Raw genomic sequence first — 17,314 nt, forward strand, 5'->3', positions numbered from 1 at the left:
GCGCTGGGTGAGGCGGGGGGGCGTGGTCAGATGGGGAGGAGAGACACGATTGGGCGTAGCCACACATGGGGGCGTGGCCACGCGGGAGGGCGTGATCAATGGGGGCGTTGATTTGTTATGGGCGTGTCCAGCGAGAGGGGGGCGTGGTCAGAATGGGGCGTGGCCATTCATAGGCGTGGTGAATGGGGGAGGCGGGACCAGCCCAGCCCAGCCCAGCCCAGCCCCGCCCCGCCCGCGGCGCCGCGCGCCCCGGGCCACCGGAGCTGGGCGCGATGGGCCCGGGCTGGCGGGCGCCGTCGGCAGCGCTGGTGGGCGGCAGCGTGGCGCTTTTCGGGGCGCTGGGGAAGGTGGCGCGGGCCCTGCCCCAGCCCGCTGCCGTGCGGAGCCGCCCAGGACGCGCCTGGCGCTGGTGGAACCTCCTCGTTTCGTTCGCACACTCCGTGCTGGCCGGGCTATGGGCCCTCTTCAGGTACCGGGGACCGGGGGAAGGGGGGGGGGGGAAGGAACGCGGTGTGAGCCCTGAACGGGGCTCTGGCACCACGGGGAACCGGGACACCCCCGGAGCACGACCCCGCGTGCTGCCCCCGAGGGTGGAGACGCAGGGTGGGGTGCTCGAGGGTCCCCCTGACCCAGCGCCCAGGCTGAATCTTTCCCTGCTCTGCTCCCCTCCCCCCCAACCCCCCCCCGCAGCCTCTGGCACTCCCCGGACCTCCTCTCTGACATCCAGGACGGCTACAGCATCTCAGGGCACCTGCTGGTCTGCTTCTCCTCAGGTAAGGGGCCAGGCAGGGTGCTGATGGCCATGACCCTCCTGCTGGGCTGAAGATCATCCCCCTCCCGACCTGCCAGCCTGGGATGAGCCACTGGCTCAAGGGCCGGCCGGCTCTGTGCCTCCTGCCTGGACGGTGAGCACGCAGCCCGGCAGCTGCCAGCCCCAGGGCCTGGCCATCTCCCCACCATGCTCAAGCTGGGGCAGAGGTGTTTCCAGTGCCTTGAGCAGTCACCCCCCCCTCCTCCTCCTCGCTGCTCCCCCTTCGCCACAGGAGGAGGTGACAGTGCACAAACTGCACCCCCTCAACTCTCTTCCCCCCTCATCCCACAGGCTACTTCATCCACGACAGCCTTGACATCATCTTCAACCACCAGTCCCGCTCTTCCTGGGAGTACCTGGTGCACCACGCCATGGTGAGTACAGCCTCAGGGAAGTGAAGGGCCAGCATTGGGGGGTGGGGGCTACCAAATGCCCCAGGGCTCAGCCCACACGGGTTTAGTGTGTTAAGATGGGGCAAGCTGGCACCTTTCCCTCCACCTCACCCTGGCTGCCAGGTAGGCAGCGCACCAACAAAGCCAGGGCGCCCGGTGGGGGCAGGACCCATGCCAACAGCAGCTCAGAGCGCCGGGAGGCAGACAGGCTGCCGCGACGGGGGAGGGAAGAGCTGGAGGCACTTCTGTGCAGGGAGGTGTAACCGGTCCTGGGGGACCTGGCTTCCCGACCGGCTTTCCCTTGGCCCAGGTGCCTGCTGGGATCTCAGGGAGGAGGAGAGCCGTAGTGTGTATAGCCAAACCTTGGTAGGGAAGGACTCATCTCCCCCCTGGTGAGGAGAGCTGACTCTGAGGTGTGTCCTCCCCGCTTCCAGGCCATCTCTGCCTTCGTCTCGCTCATCATCACGGGCCGTTTCCTGGTGGCGGCGGTGCTGCTGCTGCTGGTGGAGGTGAGCAACATCTTCCTCACCATCCGCATGCTGTTGAAGATGAGCAACGTGCCTTCCCCAGCACTCTACCAGGCCAACAAGTACATCAACCTGGTGATGTACTTCGCCTTCCGCCTGGCGCCCCAGGCTTACCTCACCTGGTATTTCCTCCGCTACGTGGAGGTGCAGGGCCAGGGTGCCTTCCTCACCGCCAACCTCCTGATGCTCGATGCCATGATCCTCATGTACTTCTCCCGCCTCCTCCGCTCTGATTTCTTCCCCTCTCTACGTAAGGGCTCTGCAGGGAGAGACGTGGATGGCGAGAAGTTTCTGATAGACTGAGACGTGCGTGCCGAGCCAAGCCCAGGCTCTGGCTCCTGGGCATCTTGGGCTCTCCAAACCTGCTCTGATGTGCCTTAGGGCTCGCTCCTTGGCCTTGGGCCCTGCCTTCACCCTCTCTGTTACCTAAAAGCGCTTCCCTGCTGGACCAGCCCAACAGCCTCGCCGAGCCACAGGGACACCACCAAAGCCAGGGGCACGGCTGATGGAGCAGCAGCCCAAGCCAGCTTCTGCACAGGCAGCTGGAGGGCCAGGGGTGGCTGCATTTTGCAGCTGATGGCCTGAGAGGTTTGCAAGGGGAAGGGCAGAGTCCCTCCCGTGGTGATGCTGGGTGTTATGTGCATTAAAAATCAGTCTGTTTACTGCTGCCGCAGCATGGCTGGGCTGGCTTTTCTGTGGGGCAGAGCAGCACTGCGGGGAGGGCCATGGGAAAGGATGTGCCCCTGTTCCCCCTGGAGAGCTGGATGTCCTCCGGGAGGGAGAAGGCACATTTCTGCCACTCACTTCATTCTAGGGACCCTTCAGGGATCCACTCAAGCCTGCTGGGTCCTACCAGCCCGGCTGCGCCCTGCCGAGCCTGGAACAGCAAGACCCCACGGATGGGTGCCTCCCCTCCTCCTCACTCCTCCTCTGCTCTTCCAGAGACCCAGGGCTGTGCTGGGAGCAGGGGAAGGCAGCCAGGAGAGGTTGAGAGCCGTGCTGCAGTCCCTGACCTGCTTGTCTCCGGCCTGGCGGCAAGGAGCCTGGCTGGGCTGCATGACTCACTCGGCAGCCACGTGAAGTGGAGCTGGCATGGGAAAGCCGTGTGAGGCCACAGGCTCTTCCTGGAAGACTGCTGCCTGCTCGCATCCCCCCGGAGCCATCTTCACTGACAGCACAGCTCTGGGCTCCCCGGGAGCCTGCAGGGACCCCTCTTGCAGGGGCAGGACCAAGCAGGCCCCCCCCCAAAGCAGTGGGAGGAGAGAGGGGGGTTCAGCTCCTCAGGGGAGCGGGGCTAGAACCGGCCCAGCCGGTTCCATGGAGCACCAGAGCATCAGGAAGGCAAATCCTGCTGACATGACGGCTCCAGGATCACACCAGCCTGGCAGAAAGCAGTGGGGCTTAGAGGGACTCCTGCCCAGCCCCTGCTGCGGGGCAGGCCCCATCCCTCCAGCCCCACAGCTGGCCCAGCTCAGGCAGAGGCAAAACCTGTGTTTTAAATAAGCTGGTGATTAAATGGAAGCTGTGGGGGGATGTCACTGTCCCTTCAGAGGGCCTGGAAACACCCCACAGGATCGGGATCCTGCTGGGGCTCCCCAGGGTGCACCGACACTGGCAGGCGCAGGGGGTGCGTGCCGGGAACAGCCTGGCAGCTGGAGCAGAGATGTGATACTCGGGACACTGCGTGGGCAGGGACCTATGCCAGCACCAAACCCATTGCCTTGCCCCCTCCTTGCTCAAAGCAGAGCTCAGCAGCCCCCACACCGAGCTGCAGGGGGTCCCAACAGGGCACAGCCAGAACCTGGGATGCCCCACACCGAGCTGCAGGGGGTCCCAACAGGGCACAGCCAGAACCTGGGATGCCCCACACCGAGCTGCAGGGGGTCCCAACAGGGCACAGCCAGAACCTGGGATGCCCCACACCGAGCTGCAGGGGGTCCCAACAGGGCACAGCCAGAACCTGGGATGCCCCACACTGAGCTGCAGGGGGTCCCAACAGGGCACAGCCAGAACCTGGCAGCACATCCCACATCTTCCCAGCTGCAGCATAAGCCCTGCAGCCCCCAAGCACTGACTCCATCACACAGCCAAGCCCAGATGGCAGTTTCCCCTTGCCCCTCCTCACAGAGCACACCCAGCTCTGTCCCAGAAGGTCACAAGCTCAGGGACCAGCCACGCTCCCTTAGAGCAGCTTGGAAGGGTCAGGCACAACAAAGCTTCCCAAATGAAGGAACTCAGCTTCCCCTGCTCCCCTCCCAGCTTCCAGACAGAGCATCTCCCAGCAGCTCAGCACTGGCCAGTCTGGGGCAGCTGTGGGTCAGGCCAGCTGCCAGCCCAGAGCGAGAAGTGAGCGAGGGGAAGCGAAGTGCCAGCCAGCAGCAGCCTCTGGGCTAAGTTGAGGCAGGGTGAGGGCAGACTGCAAGTCATGCTGCTGTGAAATCCCTCCCCAGCCTCCCTGCTGCGGCACGTACCTGCTCCTCACCCCAGCAGCCACACCAGCTTTGCTACAGGAAGGACAGGAGACCCCCCACATCTGTCTTGGGGTGCCTATAGCTGGGGAGGGCAAACCCATGGAGCCCCCGCTGCAGCTCATCCCCCACCCAGGAGGCTGGGGAGGTGCCCTCACCCCCCAGTCAGTGGGAAGATCAGCCCCAGCAGGGAGCTGGGCTGTGCCAGGTCCTCCTGTCACCACACTTCCAGATGCTGGGCCGTGGCACAGGTAGGGCAGGGTGCCCATCGTTCAGCCTCACCTGGCCCCACACAGCTTGCCAACAGGTTCAAGCCCCAAGCCCAGGGCTCAGGGAGAGATGCTGGGCTCTGGCCTGCTCCCAGGGCACCAGCACCCAGGGAAGCAGCATCCTCCAAGCAGTTACTCATCACCCCAGGCAGGAAGTGTCTCCACCACCCAGCCAAGCTCCCTGTGGGGGCCAGGGGAGAATTGGGGTGCTCCTAACGCCTGTCAGCAAGAGCCAGGCAGCCCCACTTCTACCCTCAGCTCTCCACAGCTGAGAGCAGCCAGGCTCTACCTGCATGAAGGCGAGCACACAGGCTCTGCTGCACCCTGAGCTGCTGCCCTGGCAGGGCATGGGTGTGATGGCAGCCTGCCCCACTGCCCCCTCACCACAGGAAGCCTGTGGGTACCCACCAGACCTCCCCAGCACCTGGAGCTGGGCACCAGGTGAGGAGCCTCCAGCCAAGGGACCACACAGCCCAGCACCTTTACCCCACAGTCCCAAGAGTGGCAGTGATGGGGCTGGATGGCTCCAGCTCCCCCCCCTTCTCAACCTTCCCTGATGTTGAAACCATCACCCCAAGACTCCACCACCCAGTGCAAGAGGCTGGAGGGAACTGAGTGTCCCACTGCCCCAGAGGTTAATTACCCCAACCAGTATTTGGTCACAGCTTTCATCACCTCAGTCAAGTCTAACTACATACTTCAATCAAGTGCCTCTAAAGGCTTTAGCTGTGCTTTTACCTCCACCCCCTACTTGATGCAGCACTCTGAAAAGCCAGCTCCTTCCATAAATCCAAGGAAGAAGATTCCCAAGGCAGCTGCTCCAGAAACAGCCCTGATGAGGGTCACCAACCCCTCCCCGAGTTACAGGCAGCACTGAGAGGAAGCACCAGGGAACCCAGGTGGGGATGCAGACACCACAGTGCAGGGAGTGGGGGTCAGACCAGAAAAGACCCCCCCTCAATGGGATTAGCACAGGGGCTTTGTCAGTGAAGCCTGCAGCATTGAATAGCCAGAAGTCAGGAAATAAGAGTGACCACTCATACCAGACCTGAACCACAAACACTTCTTGTTGTGGTTACTTCCCACCTCTCTCCTGTGGCACGCTGCAGGAGGAAGGTATGTAGGACAGAGAGAACACTGACACACACACAGTCATTACACAGGGCAAGGGAATGCAGGAGGGCAGCAGAGGAAAGAGGTTTGTGATTTGGGGCTGGGGTCCCCTCATGGGGGACTCCCAGCAGAGAGAGAACACATTGGTGACCCAGGAGACCCAGGCACAAGACAGTGAGGTGTGTCTGCCCACCCAGTGCCAGGGAGGAACCCCCCCCCACCCTTGGCTGAAACGAAGCCCCAGAAGTTCCTGGGGTGCTCTTTCATATGGGTGATGCTGTCACAAAACACAAGAGCCCCTCAGTGGTGTCACAGGGTTTATTATCCTGTCTGTACAGTCCCTTGGTAGATGCAGTTTAGATGATTCCAATCTGGAAAGAAGCAAAGTATGTTAGAACAGACATTACAGGGGCAGAAAGGCAGAGCCTCCACCATGGACATCACCAGGGCAGCACCTCCCCCAGCATTCCTATCCTCCAACACCAGGCTTCTCCCTCCCAGGCCTGAGTGCCTCACACCACCACTCCATGCCTTTATTCCAGTCAGCCCTCTGCTAAGCCACATCCCCCCACTCTGCTTCCTCCTGCCCTCCTCAATCCCACCCTGAGGAGTGAGCTGCCTCTTTCCAAGCACAGCCACTGGCCCAGCAGAAACCCCTCCCTGTGCCAGGCCAGCAGCGTGACGGTGCCTCCCACAGCACTCCCCTGTCCTCAGGAGCTGCTGGCCAAGAACAGTTAAGGACACTCCAGGGAAGTGCTGCTGTGCTTGAAGTACAAGTACCTCAGGCATACACCAGGAAGAACCACCAGGAATTACAAGACAGCTAAGGGTAGGTACCAGGTTCCCCAGATTTTCTCACCTTGTTGGCTACATCCAGCGCATCGTAATCCGGAGCCAGTCGGACATAAGCCTTCTTCTCCCCATCAGGCCTAAAGAGGAACAGGAGGCATCAGGATGGAGGTGCACAAATCCCTCCCCTCACCTACTCCACTTTCCCCCTGGAGCAGTGTGCATCAGTGGTTCCTTTGGAAACATCACCTTGCTCAGTGGTAAGAAAAACGTTCACATCATTTGCACAAGACTCCCTCCCAGGGGGGGTTACCAGAGCTCCCTGGTGAAGCTGGCCCTCCAGTCTGCAAACACTTCCCACTTTCCCTAAGAAACCACATCTTTTAACAGGGAAAACACTACAGACTCGATCCCACATGAACTGAAATGCCCACATGTGTTCCCATTTTCTGCAAAAAGCCACCCTGGGCTCTCAAAGCACCCACCAGTGACCCATTTTCCTCCCTTTTCTCACCTAATCAGCGTGTTAACCTTGGCCACATCGATATCGTACAACTTCTTGACTGCCTGTTTGATCTGGTGCTTGTTTGCCTTGACATCAACAATGAAAACCAGAGTATTGTTATCCTCTATCTTCTTCATGGCTGATTCTGTGGTCAAAGGGAACTTGATAATGGCATAATGGTCCAGCCTGCAAGAGAGACCCTGTGGTTAACAGAAGGCTGGCAGACTCTGCACTTCCAACGTTTCCAAATACCACAGACACTACTGGAAGAAGGTTTGGGGTGCATCAGTTGCAAAAAGAAAAGTTCTCATCACAAACTCTCGGACTTTGGTCGCTTGAAATCATCACCTGCACCCCAAACAACCCCTGCTCCGCCACCGAGGCACAGCTCAGCTCCCAAGGCAGCACGCTGTCAGCCCACACGTGGAGCTGCTCCCACCCTACTAGCCCTGTAGGGGGGGGGCAGAGCCCAAGCCCCCCCCACCCACTTACTTGTTTCTCCGCGGGGCGCTCTTCCGGGGGTACTTGGGCTGTCGCCGCAGTCGCAGGGTCTTGGGCCTGCGGAAGGTGGGTGATGTGCGGATCTTCTTCTTCTTGTGACTGTGGACCCCCTTCAGAACGGCCTTCTTGGCTTTCAGCGCCTTGGCCTTTGCCTCTGTCTTCGGAGGCACGGCTACAACGACAGCTCGGTCAGCAGAGCCAGGCTCTGCAGGGCCGGGCCGTGCACCCCCGGCCGCCCCAGCGGGCCGCGGCTTCTCCTGCCACGCAACTGAAAGAACAGGGCCTCTCCAAGCGCCCCACGCCCTCCCAACTAACCCAGACCCCCTCAAACCTCCTCAAGGGAGCCACTCGTCCCCTCCCCCAGCTCCCCCACCCCTTACAGACCCCAACGGGCCCAGCTCCGGGCCCGGGCCCCTCACGCCGCCAGGCCTCTCCCGGCCGCTCCACGTGCCCGCGGCCCAGCGCCGGGTTGCGGCCCACACCCCCACCCCCCCCCGCCTCCCCCGTTCGACCCGGGCCGTCCCGCGTACACCCGCACCCCGGGGAAGGGCTCAGCACGACCCGGCGCCTCACACGCCCGCAGCCCTCACCCTCCTTCTTTGCCTTGGGCGCCATCTTGGCCAGGCGGAAGCCGAAAGGGGCTTCCCGCGCCGCACCGCACGGGCTTATAACCCCAAATCTCGCGAGACTCCCCCTCCCCCCTCCCGCTCTTAACGCCTCCCGACAAACTCTCGCGGCACCGCGAGGCCCGCCGGGAGTAGTAGTACTCGGGAGGGGGGGGCTTCCTCCTCTACGCATGCGCAGATACTGCCCCATCCGCCGCGAGGCTTCATGGGAGTCGTAGTCCTGCGCGTCCCTCTCTCCGGCCGCCGCCCCGACGGGCTGGTCCGGGACAAACCGCTGTGGGGGGGGCGTTACCGGGGTCCCGCAGCGCGGGCAGCAGCGCCGCGGCCTCAATCCCGGAGGAACCGGCGTCCTGGCCCCTCCCCCGCCACCCCCCGGGGGGTCCGGAGGTGGGGCCGGTTTCTCCGGGGCTGGGCGTGCAGCGCCGAGCACCGCTACCGGTAACGGGACGGACACACGGACACCGCCCCCCCTCCTCCGCTCTCCCACGGAGGGCAGCGGGACGGGGCGGGCTCGGCTGTAAACCGGGATGAGGCGGGGAGGGGGCGTGCGTGGGGCCGGCGGGGCCAGTGCCCGGGGACACGGGGACAGGCACACGCGGGGACGTGGGGACCGGCGGGACGCGGGGATGCACGGGCAGGGCGCGGGGACGTGCGGGCAGGCGCCCTCGGGGGGACATCAGCGGGACGGAGGGACCGCCGGGCAGCGGGATGCCAGGCTTGGGATGTGGCGTGGGGGCAGCGGGGCCCCGGGGGTGCGGAGCCGTGGGAACGGCTGGGACGTAGTTGGGACAGCCGCACCCCGGAGCGGCACCCTGGGCTGGGAGGGCGGCTGGGACACGGCGACGGCCGCGCACAGGGGGCTGGGGGTGGCCGGGGGGGCTGGGGACGCGGGGACGACCGCATCCCGTGGCTGGCGGACAGCCCCACTTGGGGACGTTGGGGCGGCTGGGACAGGGGGGCGGCCTTGCCTGGGGACGCGGAGACAGCCAGGACGTGGGGACAGACGCGCCCCGGGCGTGTGGAGCCAGCTGGGGTAAGGGGACGGTCCCGCTCGGTGAGGGGGCGGGACAGGATGCCGTGCGTGGGGACACGGGGGGGGCATCACCGCTCCCTGCTCCCCCTGTCCCCAAGGCCTCTGCCCCTCCCCGCTACCCCCAGCCACCCAGAGACCCCCGGCAGCCCCGCGGGACGATGAACGTGCTGGCTCCGGTCCGCAGGGACAGGGTGATCCCCGACCTGCCCCCGGTGAGAGGCGGGGGGGAGAGGGGGGGGCAACACGTGTCTGGGGCGGGGAGGGGGTGTCCTCGCCGTGCCCCGCGCTCACCCCGCTGTCCCCCTTTGTCCCCGGCTCGCAGTGCTTTCGGAAGGAGGCCGCCCTGCACACCCGTGCCGCCTTCCACCCCAGGGTGGCCAGCGCCTGCCAGGAGCAGCGGACGGGCACCGTGGGGTGAGTCCGGGCTTGATTCGGGGACCCACTCCATGGGTTTAGTGGAAGAAGGGGGGGTGGGAAGCCTGACGAACAGGCCCACAGCCCCCACCAGCCCCGCGTGGGGGGGGGGTCGGGTCTCTGACGCGGGCGCCGCGTGGCTGCCGGCACTGCCTGCACGGCGAGGTCTGCGTCACGGCGCAGGAATGCAGCGGGGGGGGGACACACACCACACACACACACACACACACACACACACGGGGGTCTGGGCTCGGCTGCGGCTGGTGGTGGCGCGGGAGAGCCGGGATGCAGGGAGCTGATGGATGCTGGAGGGGTACGGAGTGACCCCCCCTCACCCCATGGCCTCCTCTGCCCCCGTGGCTGGAGGGAGTGGGGGGGGGAGGTGGGCAGAGAGCCCCCCCCCTGCCTCGCTGAGTGGAGTGGCTGTGTGGGCTCCTGTCGTGCAGGTTTAAGATCTCCAAGATCATCGTGGTTGGGGACCTCTCGGTGGGGAAGACCTGTCTGATCAACCGGTAATGGGACACCCCCTCCCAGAGAGGGTCTGGGTGTTTGGGGGTGGGGGGCATGGGGAGCAGGGGAAGAGCCTCCCCAACAAAGGGCAGCATCACCTTGGGCTGAGCCTGACTGCAGCCAGAGTCTGGTGCTGGGCATCTCCCAGGATGGGGAGCACTGAGCCCCCCAGGGTGGGGGGGATGGGGGCTCCTGACACCCATGTTCCCTGTCCCTTGCACCCCCCACCCCCACCCCTCCAGCTTTTGCAAGGACACCTTTGACAAGAACTACAAGGCCACCATCGGGGTGGATTTCGAGATGGAGCGGTTTGAGGTGCTGGGGGTGCCCTTCAGCCTGCAGCTGTGAGTAGATGCCAGCCCCCTCCCCACGGACCCCCACAGCCTCCCCCCTCACCTCCTCTCTGCACCCTCCCCACCAGGTGGGACACAGCCGGCCAGGAGCGCTTCAAGTGTATCGCCTCCACCTACTACCGGGGTGCACAAGGTGAGGCTCCCCAACCATGTTCCACCCCACCGGCTGTCCTCATCCCCATCTCACCCCTCCTTCCTCCCCCAGCCATCGTCATCGTCTTCGATGTCAATGACGTGGCGTCCCTGGACCACACGCGGTAGGTGATGCGGAGTCAGGGGGCTCGGGTGTAACTGGGTACAAGCGTGGGGGGGGTGGTGAGGCTGGATGGAGGCGCAGGAGCTGGGCAGGAGGATTTGGGGGTGCTGCTGGCAGTGCTTGGCCATGAGCCAGCAGCTGGTGACAGTGGCCCCAACAGGCAGTGGCTGGCTGACGCCCTGAAGGAGAATGACCCATCCAACGTGATCCTCTTCTTGGTGGGCTCCAAGAAGGACCTGAGCGTGAGTGTGTCCCCCTTCCCACGGGCACCTTGCGCCACAGCTTGGGGGAGTGGGGAGGATGGGGGGGGGGGGTTCATTCCACCATCCCCCCACAACCCACCCAGCACCCTGGCTCGGTTGGCAGACACCGGCGCAGTACAGCCTGATGGAGAAGGATGCTCTGAAGGTGGCCCAGGAGATGCAGGCGGAGTACTGGGCTGTCTCCTCCCTCACCGGTGGGTCACCGGGCGGTGGTGGGGGGGCAGATGCAGACCCTGGTGTCCAGCCAGGTGAGGGGAAACTCAGGGCAGGGGGGGTGTCTCATCCCTTGGGGCAGGGGAGAACGTGCGGGATTTCTTCTTCCGCGTGGCTGCGCTGACCTTCGAGAGCAGCGTGCTGGCCGAGCTGGAGCGCAGCAGCACCCGCAAGATCGGCGACACCGTGCGTGAGTACCCCAAAGCAGCCAGCCCCATGGGACTGACCCCCCTCCCAACCCTCCCCTTACCCCTCCCCCTTCCTCCCCTCTGTCCCTCCAGGGATCAACAGCAACGAGAGCGACCTGTACTTGTCGGCACCCCGCAAGAAACCCAAGTGCTGCCAGTGAGGGGCAGCCCCTGCCCCCCTCCACCACACCCTCCCCCAACTCACACCTCTGGACCAAAGAGGGGTGGCCCCAGCTGGTTCCGAGGAGCTGCCCCCCGGGCCCTCAATCTGCCTGGGCACCCGCTGCCAGGGCGAGAAGGAGCACCTGCCCAGCTCCCTTAGCTATGCAAATCCAGGTACCACTTGGAGGGAGAGATGCTCCCAGGCTCCTGTTTGTCTTAATAAAACCTTTTTTTATGCTTTTTAAGAAAGGCTGGGGGCTGGGGGCTGGCTGCAGCTCCCCCTGCCCCCAGGCACAGCCCTCCCCAGGCTCGTGAGCAGGTGGGATGATGGCATTAGGGAAGGATGGCTGCCACGGGGCGAGGGGGTGAGCATCTTGGGTAGGGTGAAAGCTAAACCAGGTGGTGGATCCCCGTGGCATCCTTGCCCCAAAGAGCTGGCAGCTCTGCGCCCCACAGGATAATGCAAAGGGGGACATGTGGGGTGCCAGCCTCCTGTCAGTCCCAGCCGAACTGGTGGCGGTTGAAGCGGGGCTGCAGGCTGGGGGGGACACAGTGGGAGCACTTGTAGCGCTCCTGGATCCAGCGCCCACCCTCGCTGTCCTCAATGCAGATGGCCGCGACACCTGTGGGACAAGGGGGGGGGGGCTCAGTGCTGGCCACCACGGGGTACAGGGATGATGCACCCACGGGTGCTCCTTGGGGTGCCCCAGTATCCCCCCTCCTACCTGCCACAACCCCCCCCAGCTGCTCCACCAGCTGGATGGCCGCTCGCATGGTGCCCCCGGTTTCAATCCACTGGTCCACGAGGAGAACACGCAGACCTGGGACGGGGCAGAGGTGCCGGCTGAGCGCCCGGTGCCCGTGTGGGCAGTGTGTCTTCCAACCCCCCATCTCCCCCCTGCAATGGGAACACCCCGCTGGCTCACCCGGCGAGATGACATCACTGCGCACCTCCAACACCTTCTCTCGGCCCGTGTAGTCTGTGTAGGGCTGTGTCACTGTCTCCACGCAGAGATGCCCGGCTTTGCGGATGGCCAGGAAGCCTTTCTGCAGAGCAGCGGCAGCAGCAGCACCTTGGGGGGGTGGGCATGGCACTGTCAGACCCCACGGGGACTAGGAATGGGGACCCTGGGTGCACCCGCATCCCCACTCACCCAGGATGAAGCCCATGGCGTCGATACCGGCCACCATGTCGATGGGGTCTCCCTGGAAGGGCTGCAGCAGGTCGGCCACGCAGTCCTGCAAGCCCTGGTGAGAGAGGGGAGGTGCTGGGTGCCTGCAGCCCGCCATGGGCACCTGCAGCCCCCATGTCCATGCCCATGGGCACAGCTGGGTGCCCTGACAACCCTGCGGAGCTGAAGCCCAGCTGGGCACCCCTGTGGGTGTCCTCTGCCCCGGGTGCTGGGTACTTGCGGGTGGCAGTAGAGTCGGGAGGGGTCCAGCCAGGCGAAGTTGGGACCCTTGATGTTGGGGGCCATCAGTGCCAGGTACCAGCCCTTCTCTCGGACGGTGGGGACGTGGCACAGGTCCATGCAGAGGGACTGCAGGCGCTGCAAGCCCTGAGCGTGTAACAGGGCTGAGACTCCCCACCCGCAATCTCCACAGGGCTCCCCATGGCTCAGTGCCCTCTACCCTCCCCTTCCACATCCCCCTACGTGGGCACCCTGGGATCCCAGTGCACCCGGGCCGGTGCCATACCTGGGTGCCGGCAGCGGAGAGGCTGAGCCGAGCGGGACCGACTGTCATGGGGACCGTCACAGACAGCAACAGCTGAGCAGGGGCAGTCCCTGCGACGCTGGGCCCCAGCCAGCACCCTCAGCCAGCTGGGCCCTGGGCTGGTGCCAGGCGGGAGCCCTGCCCACGAGCCCGCGACGTGCCCCTCCAGGCTCTGCTGTCCTGGCCAAGCGGTTGCATGGTGGGGCCCACCAGGGCCAGGTCACCCACACTCCGTGTGAGTGTCCCCAGCACCCAGCTACCCGCACTGGGGATGCCAGGGAGCGGTGCAGGTGGCATGGCACCCTTGGCACCCCGTGGGTACGAGGGTCAGCAAGTCAGGTTGGTGCTCAGGGTGCACCCATTGGGGTGCCCAGGCGCCATCCTGCCTCCCAAGCACCGGCTCCTTTGGCCACCCAATGCACTGGCTTTGTGCCTGGGATGTCACCGGGCTCCGTGGCGGGGCAGCCAGCCAGGGGATGATGATGATGATGATGATGATGCCCTGGCAGCCGCGCTGGGATCTAGGGGCATCGGGGCTGCCTCGGGGAAAGGCACCGCGGGGCACTCGTGGGACGGGGACACGGGGAGCATCCTCCTCCCGTCGGGGGCCGTGAGGGGATCGGTGCGTCACGGGGCGGGAGCGGCGGGGCCGGCACGTTACCGGCCCCTTCACATCACCCCACCGGCTGCCACAGCAACGGGGCCCGGCCCCACCGGGAGGGGTAAACCCCTTCCCCGCGGGCTGCGGGCGTGGGATTCGCCGCGGCTCCGGGGAGCGGCTCCAGCACCCCGGCTCTCCAGGACCCTCCGCACGGTGCCGCGCCGTGACGAGCCGCCCCGGGTGGGCGGGCTGCACGGGGCTATAAGGCGGCCCCACGGCGGCGGGCGGCGCGGTGCCATGTGCGCCCCGGGGCTGCTCTGCCGCCTCTTCCTCCTCCTCCTGGCAGCCGTTCCCGGAGCGGCCCCCGGCACCGGAGCGGCCCCGCCGGGACGGCCCCGCGCCCGCCGCGGACTCACCTACCCCGGGACGCTGTGGTGCGGTGCGGGAAGCAACGCGGATGCCTACGAGCAGCTGGGTAAGGGCGGCGGGGCTGCTGCTACCTGTTTCCACCCCCCCCCCCCCAAACCCCTCCGCCATCCTATCCCCATCCCATCCCCATCCCGGGGCTGCTCCACCCCAGCCCAGTCCCTGTCCCCTTGCCAGCGCTGGCTCAGTCTCCATCAATCCTAGGCTAGTCCCATCCCAATTCTGGCCCACTCCAGTCCCTACCCCAGCGCTGGTCCAGTCCCAGCCCATCAGTTCACCTCTGCCTAGTTCCCATCACAGGGTTGGTCCATTCTGGTCCCCATGCTGGTCCCATTACTGTCCACATCCTGGTGCTGCTCCAGTCATGATTCACCCTCTGTCCCCAGCCTGGTCCTCGGTCCATCCTACTCCCACTGTGGTCCCCACCCTAGCACTGGTCCAACCTGCTCCACTCCTAGTCCCCATCCTGATCACAGCCTCTCCGGGTCTAGTCCTGGTTCCCATGCTGATTGCAGCCTAGTCCTAGTCTCATCCCCACTGTGGGATGAGTCCCAGTCCCTAACCCAGTGCCAGCCTTGTCCCTCTCCAAGTACCATCCAGATCCAGTCTGATCCCAGCCCTGTTTCAATCTGATCTCATTCTGATCCCAGTCGTAGCCCAGCTCAGCCCCAGTTCAGCCCTAACCCCCCCACCCCATCTAGCCCACGCACCCCCCCAGCCCTGCCTGCACCCTGTGCCTTCCCTGCAGGGGAACACCGGGACACGGACCGGTGCTGCCGGGACCATGACCACTGCCAGCACGTCATCCACCCCTTCACCTCCCGCTACGGGTACCGCAACCTGCGCTGGCACACCATCAGCCACTGCGACTGCGACCGCAGGTGAGCGGCCCCGTGCCTGGCCGTGCCCTGCAGCATCTCTCCATCCCAGGAGGGGTCCCAGCCTTCCTGGGCAGCCCCCCTCAACCCCCCAAACCCACCCCTCACACGGTCTGTGTGGCAGGTTGAAGGAGTGCCTGCAGCGGGTGAATGACACCGCCTCGCGTGTGGTGGGCCAGGCCTTCTTCAACGTCATCCAGGTGCCCTGCTTTGAGTTCACCTACAAGGAGGAGTGTGTGGAGCCCTACCTGTACATCTGGTGAGTGTCCCCTGCTGTAGGGACTACCCCCCCTCCCCTGCTCGGCCCTGCTGCAGCTTGTCTCCCCCTGCTCTCTGCAGGTGCAGGGCGTACAACACGGTGGCCATCGCGGTGCCCCAGGAGCCGGTGCTGTATGAGTTCGGTGGGGAGCTGATCGACCGGGCAGCAAGGCCTGTGGGGTTCCCTCTGAGCCCCCCGTGGAGCAACACGGGTGGAGGAGCCAGCCCGGTGGAGCATCACGTGCCTGCTCGCCCACTGTCCCCCCCCAAGCCAGCCAAGAAAGAGAGGAAGGGGAAGAAGAAAGACAAGAAAAAGAAGGGGAAAGGTCTGAAAAAGAACAGACCTTCCAAAAACGGGGAGCTGAGCCATCCTGCAGCCATCACCTCCACTGGGCAGGACCCACAGGCCTCACTACTGGACTTGGGGGAAGCAGCCAACACTGTCCTGAGCAATGCCCCGGGGGCACAGGAGGGTTTGGGCAGGCAGCCAGCCCTGGCCCCTCCATCCCCAGTTCCCACTGCCAGTGGGAAAAGGAAGAGGAAGGAGAGAAACAGAAAGAAGAGGCTGAAAAGCAAAGCTGAGTCAGAGCCTGCATGGCAGCCATGGCCCTGACTCCCCCCTTGCCCCACATGGGTCTTGGCTGTATAATAAAGTTGGTCGCTCGAGCAGATGGTGCAGCCTCAGCCCTGTCTATGCTGGGGGGACAGATCCTTCCGGGGGGAGGCATCCAGGGGGAATCCCAGGGTTGACCCAGGGCTGTGGGAGGGGAGCTGGGTGGGTTTTGAGGGGCTACAAGTGGTTCTTCACTGCTCCCACTGGCTCACTTCACCTTCCTGGGCACAGGGGATGGTGAGGCAGGGCTCTGGCTGGGGGGACAGCCCCCAGCCCCATGCCAGCACAGCCCTGGGTTTAGCTCCCCAGACAGATGGTTGAGCTCCAGCACACCAGGGATGGATTTCTCTAAGAGGAGCAGTTAATGAATTGCACCTTCCCAGCCCCTCCTCTGCCTCTTCCCATGCTGGGACACACACGGTGCTCCCACACCACACCACACCACACCACACACCACACCACACCCCACCCCACCCCACACACCACACCACACCACCCCAGCACTGCCTCCTTCCTTCTCCAGACCCCAGCAGCAGCAGGAGAGGAATGGGGGGCCTTGTCCCTCCCCGGCAGCTCCTCCAACACGGCACAGGAGCTCTTTGGAGTGGGACAATAGAAGCTTTTCCAGCCCTGGGACAAAGGCAGATGCTGCCTGAGGAGAGACAAGCTGCCCATGTCCCTGCCCAGCCCATTCCCCTCACTGGGTGATGATTTTCATGGCAGGTCCCACAGCCAGTGCTTTGGCACCGACCCCTGCGAAGTGCTCCCAAGCAAAGAGCAGGGCTGGGCACAGCTGCCCCTACACAAGCCCCACCATTCCCAGAGGATCCTGGGGTTCATTCCCAAATCTCTGAAACAAACCAGACCACAGGAGCCCAGAGTGTGTGTGTGTGTAGGGGAACACCAAGGTTGTAGCGAGGTCTTGCACCCTCTGGAGCATCACTGATGGGTGCAAACACGGCCTCACCCCAGGGAGCGCAGACACGTGGTGTGACAGCACCTTCCCAAAAGGAGAATTTTTATTGACAGTCAGGGGAAAACTAAACTCAAAAAAAAGACAGGCAAAAAGGAGCTGACAACGCACAACTAGTCCCTCCCCGGACGGATGGATCCAACTCACCCTCCCCCCCGGTACGGAGCTGCTCCCAATCAAATTCCCATCATACCGATTTGGGTGAAATAAAGAAATAGCGTTAAGGAAATACCCCTGCAGCCTACAGACTGTGAGCACTGAAACTGGGTCCTGGGGCCCAGCTGCCCTGTCGCAGGGGTCGGGGGGGGGGGAAGGCAGTGTCAGCCCCCAGAGATGGCTGAGGGGAAGCCAGGGCCTGAATTCCTCTGTGGAAAGAGCTTTTGCTTTGTCTCCCGGGTCGCTGCCATTCTTCAAGAGCATTTACATGCAAAAAAAGGTCTTTGTTTCTTAAGATGT

At 64.3% G+C, this 17,314-nt stretch overlaps 5 protein-coding genes across 7 annotated transcripts; 3 read left to right on the forward strand and 2 right to left on the reverse strand.

Moving 5' to 3' along the window:
- Nucleotides 1–239: 239 nt before the first annotated feature.
- TLCD1 (TLC domain containing 1) lies at nt 240–2,403 on the forward strand. The gene is made up of 4 exons (XM_084272903.1): nt 240–469; nt 691–773; nt 1,103–1,185; nt 1,638–2,403. The coding sequence occupies exons 1-4, from the start codon at nt 273–275 to the stop codon at nt 2,031–2,033; spliced, it is 759 nt and encodes a 252-aa protein (XP_084129029.1). The 5' UTR covers nt 240–272; the 3' UTR covers nt 2,034–2,403.
- Nucleotides 2,404–5,884: 3,481 nt separating this feature from the next.
- On the reverse strand, nt 5,885–8,011 carry RPL23A (ribosomal protein L23a). Its single transcript, XM_084272870.1, has 5 exons — nt 7,966–8,011; nt 7,367–7,547; nt 6,884–7,060; nt 6,440–6,509; nt 5,885–5,951 (listed from the first exon to the last, which is right to left on the reverse strand). Exons 1-5 carry the CDS (start codon nt 7,988–7,990, stop codon nt 5,937–5,939), a joined length of 468 nt encoding a protein of 155 aa, XP_084128996.1. The 5' UTR covers nt 7,991–8,011; the 3' UTR covers nt 5,885–5,936.
- A 415-nt stretch (nt 8,012–8,426) lies between these two features.
- Nucleotides 8,427–11,543, forward strand: RAB34 (RAB34, member RAS oncogene family). 2 transcript variants are annotated; one of them, XM_084272938.1, is made up of 11 exons: nt 8,427–8,439; nt 9,160–9,246; nt 9,357–9,448; nt 9,895–9,960; nt 10,201–10,302; nt 10,380–10,444; nt 10,517–10,568; nt 10,728–10,809; nt 10,934–11,024; nt 11,126–11,233; nt 11,325–11,543. In XM_084272938.1, exons 2-11 carry the CDS (start codon nt 9,193–9,195, stop codon nt 11,390–11,392), a joined length of 780 nt encoding a protein of 259 aa, XP_084129064.1. In that variant the 5' UTR covers nt 8,427–8,439; nt 9,160–9,192; the 3' UTR covers nt 11,393–11,543. The 2 variants fall into 2 exon arrangements, with proteins under 2 accessions (XP_084129064.1, XP_084129065.1); XM_084272939.1 differs by lacking the exon at nt 8,427–8,439 and having other exon boundaries at nt 9,004–9,246; nt 10,380–10,568.
- A 105-nt stretch (nt 11,544–11,648) lies between these two features.
- On the reverse strand, nt 11,649–13,140 carry LOC311198914 (adenine phosphoribosyltransferase-like; the record flags this gene model as incomplete). Of its 2 annotated transcripts, none has more annotated exons than XM_084272942.1 (6): nt 11,649–12,016; nt 12,119–12,214; nt 12,320–12,466; nt 12,548–12,641; nt 12,803–12,943; nt 13,092–13,140. In XM_084272942.1, 6 exons carry the CDS (start codon nt 13,137–13,139, stop codon nt 11,889–11,891), a joined length of 654 nt encoding a protein of 217 aa, XP_084129068.1. In that variant the 3' UTR covers nt 11,649–11,888. The 2 variants fall into 2 exon arrangements, with proteins under 2 accessions (XP_084129068.1, XP_084129067.1); XM_084272941.1 differs by having other exon boundaries at nt 12,803–12,952; nt 13,092–13,139.
- An 867-nt stretch (nt 13,141–14,007) lies between these two features.
- On the forward strand, nt 14,008–15,885 carry PROCA1 (protein interacting with cyclin A1; the record flags this gene model as incomplete). The annotated part of the gene is made up of 4 exons (XM_084273097.1): nt 14,008–14,185; nt 14,885–15,017; nt 15,139–15,273; nt 15,354–15,885. 4 exons carry the CDS (start codon nt 14,008–14,010, stop codon nt 15,883–15,885), a joined length of 978 nt encoding a protein of 325 aa, XP_084129223.1.
- Between the last annotated feature and the right edge of the window lie 1,429 nt (nt 15,886–17,314).

This window comes from Gallinula chloropus (assembly GCF_964237585.1).
Source record: "Gallinula chloropus genome assembly, chromosome: 19".
Lineage (NCBI taxonomy): Eukaryota > Metazoa > Chordata > Aves > Gruiformes > Rallidae > Gallinula > Gallinula chloropus.